General features: G+C 46.8%; 1 protein-coding gene across 2 annotated transcripts; it reads right to left on the bottom strand.

The window, feature by feature from the left end:
• Nucleotides 1-385: 385 nt before the first annotated feature.
• LOC115148939 (P2Y purinoceptor 3) lies at nucleotides 386-3395 on the bottom strand. 2 transcript variants are annotated; one of them, XM_029691276.1, is made up of 4 exons: nucleotides 3169-3395; nucleotides 2699-2788; nucleotides 2532-2589; nucleotides 386-2120 (listed from the first exon to the last, which is right to left on the bottom strand). In XM_029691276.1, the coding sequence occupies exon 4, from the start codon at nucleotides 1992-1994 to the stop codon at nucleotides 576-578; it is 1419 nt and encodes a 472-aa protein (XP_029547136.1). In that variant the 5' UTR covers nucleotides 1995-2120; nucleotides 2532-2589; nucleotides 2699-2788; nucleotides 3169-3395; the 3' UTR covers nucleotides 386-575. The 2 variants fall into 2 exon arrangements, with proteins under 2 accessions (XP_029547136.1, XP_029547135.1); XM_029691275.1 differs by lacking the exon at nucleotides 2532-2589.
• Between the last annotated feature and the right edge of the window lie 1628 nt (nucleotides 3396-5023).

The following is a 5023-nucleotide window of genomic DNA, read 5'->3' as shown; positions in this document are numbered from 1 at the left end:
GTCCCAGCCTGCGTTGTTGCAACATCACATTTTCTACACCAGCTGTCCTCTGGCCTGGAGAGAGGGGTGGAGGGACGCTTATGACTGGGAAATGTATGAATGGAGGTTGTGTGTGTGTGCGCCTTCCCAATAATGTGTGAGTGATTGAGAGGGACAGACATGTTTTGTAAATTAATACAGAGTTTAAAGATGTGTGAGGGTGTCAGATTAAGCAATGTGCAGTGTTAGAGGACCAGATAAAAGGGAGGATCATTAACCTTCTACCCCTCTTATAGATTGGCTAATTATCACAGGACACTCTCTGCAATAACCAGTCTTTGTTGGCCGGTGATCACACAAATAAAGTTAAACACGAACAAGAAATAGACCACACTGTTCACGATGATAACTTGACCTGCATTTAATGTCAACATGCCGACTGAGAAAGTAACAAATGTAACAAGTCCAAATGAAATAAAGTGCATAACTACTAGGTGTCCCAAATTGAAATGTCCCCCAAAAAATACACACACACACACACACACACACAAATGTACACTTAAACGATTCCATATTTGTTCTAAACGTAAAATCTCCTAAAAGACAATCCCAGAAGACTTTGACTCATTGTCCCGACGAATCTCCCCCTCCTTCACCTTTTCCGTCTTCTTTTCTCTCTTCACCTCCTCCTTCTCTCCCACTCTGTCTTTCCTCAGGATCCTCAGTGGCCAGAGAGAGGGGTTGCGGTGGTGGTCATGCCGACTGGCCGTGTCACAGCAGGGGACACTCTTGTCACCAGTGAGGAAGTACAGGAGAGCGTTCAGCCAGGCATTACAGGAGGCCAGTGGCCTAGTGACCTTGTAGCAGATAGAGATTGTCTTCATGGCATTGCATCCTCCCATCTGACCCCTCCTGAGGAGCAGGAATAGTGTCCGGGTAACATGGAAGGGGAGGAAGCAGAGTGCGAACAGGAGAGTGATGGTGATGATGGTTTTGATGGACTTGCGGCGCCTGCGGATGTAATGGGAGTGCTGTGAGCTGGAGATGGAGATGGACGTCCTCTCCCTGCGCCCTTCTGACCCCCCACCACCTCCCTCCTCGTCTCCCCCCACCTGGGAGCTGGATGGGGAATGCAGGGTCCTAAAGATGGTCCTGACTACCTGGGAGTAGCACCATGCGATAATGGTGAATGGGATGAAGAACCCCAGTAGGTGCAGGACGAGGCCGTATGGGACGTATTCTGCAAACTCATTATCAATAGCATCATCCCAACAGTTCACAAACACCTTCGGCCCACCACCGACTACATCTCCACCCCCCTCCTCCTCAGATCCATTCCCCCGCTCTCCTGCCCTCCCTCCACCACCTCCTCCTCTCACCACATACCCCGTCTGGGCAAACCTAAAGATGGGACAAGTAAGCACAAACACCACCACCCACACCAAGGCGCAGGTTCCCCTCACAGCCCCCTTGCTCTCCAGGGTGATGGTCCTCATGGGGTGGCAAATGCCCAGATAGCGGTGGACGGAGATACAGGTGAGGAAGAAGATGGAACAGTAGAGATTGAAGTAGAACAGGAAACGCACCAGGCGACACATGAAGTCCCCAAACACCCAGCGGTCTCGCAGCATGTAGCTGGCCACCAGGAAGGGCAGGGACAGGCCGTACATCAGGTCCGTGGTTGCCAGGTTCACCATGTAGATCAGAGACGTGGTCCAGCGGCGGTGAGCATTGCCGTGGCGACAGCCACCATAGCGACGGCAGGAGCGCACCAGGACAACGGAGTTAAGCGTCAGGCTGAAGAAGAAGGTGAGGGAGTAGCAGAGAGGGAGGAAGATGTACTTGTAGGACTCGTCAATACTGCAGGGGGAGAGGGAGAGCGGTGGGGATGGGGTGAAGGAAGAGAGGGTCTCTGTCACAGATGTGCTCTCTGTGGTGTTGGAGGCTTGGCTTATACTCATGGTTGACTGTGGTTGTTTTTCTCTCTTCTGCAGGGTCTCATGTTCCTTTTTCATCAAGCCTTCCTTGGGGCAAATTCTTCTGCTTGTCTAGTGTTCCTGTCATTTGCTCTCTCTCAGGTGTGGTTGTCTTCTAAACTGTACACTGCAGGTTTGCAGATAGTTTGAGGGAAGGAATGTTCTCTGCATAAGGGAGAAAATAAGTGCTTTAGTTTGTAAATACTCACTAGGAATGTTTTTAGCTGATTATGGACAATTCTCGGTCTACTGGCTCTTCAATCAGTAACACACTCTTCCGGAAACTCTCCATTCATCCATACTGCATTTCTGATCCACTTTGACCATGAGTACACTCAAGCCCATATTTTGGAGTAGATTGATCCACTGTCCAAGAATGTGACATATTTTGAAATTTTATGCTAAGTATCAAGAATGGAAATGGGACCAATGACAGTGGGTTCTTCTTGTGTGTTGTTGTGCACAGTGTGTGTGTGTGTGTTTGTGTATTTGTATGTTTGTTTGTTTTCTTTAGAGGATGCAAGTAAATGAATGCTAAATTAGTTGGAAAATGTTGTTTATGTGCTCAATGTTTACCTTCCTCATGTTTATCTTCCATGTTGGGAGTGTTTATCACACAGAACTCTCTCATGGCCTTCCAGTGGAAGATAATTGGTTGAAACTTGGTTTAGTTATTCCAGAAGCCTTCACATGTATCTCTTTCTAATAACAAGTGGATTGGAACATTTAAAGGAGCACATTACCTCTTGGTGCAGGGGAGGGTGTGTATTTCATGGGAAGGTGCAGCTAAAACGGTTTTGGTCCCGATGGACCTCCTATGACCTTCGCTGGCGCTGTAAATAATTAATACCCATTCATTCAGACAGATATGCAGAACGGAAACCCAATACAAGCAACTGCAGGCGCTACTACTGCAATTGTTTTGCAACATTTTATTATCATCGCTTCAAATTATGTGTATTGAACATATTAACCATTTTGTAAAATCAAGAATGTGTGGAAATTGGGTATTTATACCATTTGAAATGTTTTATTATAGCAGTAAGGAAAATATTTATTCATCATCCTCTATGTTTGTGGGGATGGTGTTGATATTTTCACTTTGTTTTAATAATTCACGTTATGTATATTTAATGTGTGTACAAAGCAATGTTTACAGCAGAGTATGTACAGTATTATGTGTTAGGTTTAAAGTATAAATATAATATCTTACCTGGTTTTCTGGTGATATAAATGTATTGTCCTTTGTTTGTCACTTTAAAATATACCAGCCTGTTTCTTCTCCTACTTTCGTCCCCGTACCATTGAGCTCTTCAGTAAAACACTGCTAATATGTAACATTAACTTCCGCTTACCTTTAACACACTCATATATCTCTATTATTTTATTCCTCTCCTCCTCCTGCTCTCTCTATCTCTCCTCTGGTGCGGGTTAGTCATCCCTGACTCTGTTGCTCAATTATCCCTCCTCCCTCTGTTTTACTTTATCCTCGTCAATACCCTCCCTCTCCCTCTATTTTTGTCCTCTAAATCATTAGTGCTGAGCTAGTCAACTGAAGGTACGCAATGGTACACGTACACGCACACGCACACGCACACGCACACACACACACACACATTTGCTTGCTCGTACGCATGTACACACACTATAGATTCAAACAAATAAATTAAAATCTTGTAATGACCAACTGGCAGGTGTCTTCACGGACATTTTCAACATGTCCCTGATTGAGTCTGTAATACCAACATGTTTCAAAGAGGACACCATAGTCCATGTGCCCAAGAACACAATGGCAACCTGCCTAAATGACTACAGACCCGTAGCACTCACGTCCGTAGCCATGAAGTGCTTTGAAAGGGTGGTAATGGCTCACATCGACACCATTATTCCAGAAACCCTAGACCCACTCCAATTTGCATACCGCCCAAACAGATCCACAGATGATACAATCTCTACTGCACTCCCCACTGCCCTTTCCCACCTGGACAAAAGGAATACTTATGTGAGATTGCTATTAATTGATTACAGCTCAGCGTTCAACACCATAGTACCCTCAAAGCTCATCACTAAGCAAAGGATCCTGGGACTAAACACCTCCCTCTGAAACTGGATCCTGGACTTCCTGACGGGCCGCCCCCAGGTGGTGAGGGTAGGTAGCAACAAATCTGCCACGCTGATCCTCAACACTGGAGCCCCACAGGGGTGCTTGCTCAGTCCCCTCCTGTACTCCCTGTTCACCCATGGCCAGGCACGACTCCAACACCATCGTTAAGTTTGCAGATGACACAACAGTGGTAGGCCTGATCACCAACAACAACGAGACAGCCTATGGGGAGGAGGTCAGAGACCTGGCCGGGTGGTGCCAGAATAACAACCTATCCCTCAACATAACCAAGACTAAGGAGATGATTGTGGATTACAGGAAAAGGAGGACCAAGGAGGCCATTCTCATCGACGGGGCTGTAGTGGAGCAGGTTGAGAGCTTCAAGTTCCTCTGTGTTCACATCAACAACAAACTAGAATGGTCCAAACACACCAAGACAGTCGTGAAGGGGGCACGACAAAGCCTATTCCCCCTCAGGAAACTAAAAAGATTTGTCATGGGTCCTGAGATCCTCAAAAGGTTCTACAGCTGCAACATCGAGAGCATCCTGACTGGTTGCATCACTGACTGGTACGGCAATTGCTCGGCCTCTGACCGCAAGGCACTATAGAGGGTAGTGCGTACGGCCCAGTACATCACTGGGGCAAAGCTGCCTGCCATCCAGGACCTCTACACCAGGCGGTGTCAGAGGAAGGCCCTAAAAATTGTCAAAGACCCCAGCCACCCCAGTCATAGACTGTTCTCTCTACTACCGCATGGCAAGCAGTACCGGAGTGCCAAGTCTAGGACAAAAAGGCTTCTCAACAGTTTTTACCCCCAAGCCATGACTCCTGAACAGGTAATCAAATGGCTACCCGGACTATTTGCATTGTCTGCCCCCCCAACCCCTCTTTTTACGCTGCTGCTACTCTCTGTTTATCATATACGCATAGTCACTTTAACTATACATTCATGTACATACTAC

The sequence above is a fragment of the Salmo trutta genome, chromosome 15 (genome assembly GCF_901001165.1).
Source record: "Salmo trutta chromosome 15, fSalTru1.1, whole genome shotgun sequence".
Classification (NCBI taxonomy): Eukaryota; Metazoa; Chordata; class Actinopteri; order Salmoniformes; family Salmonidae; genus Salmo; species Salmo trutta.
Note: the sequence above shows the minus strand (reverse complement) of the source record. Positions and strands in the feature narration are given on the sequence as shown.

Excerpts from the sequence above, each read along its gene's own strand:
- LOC115148939 (XM_029691276.1), bottom strand. The coding sequence starts at position 1,994 with ATGAAAAAGGAACATGAGACCCTGCAGAAGAGAGAAAAACAACCACAG.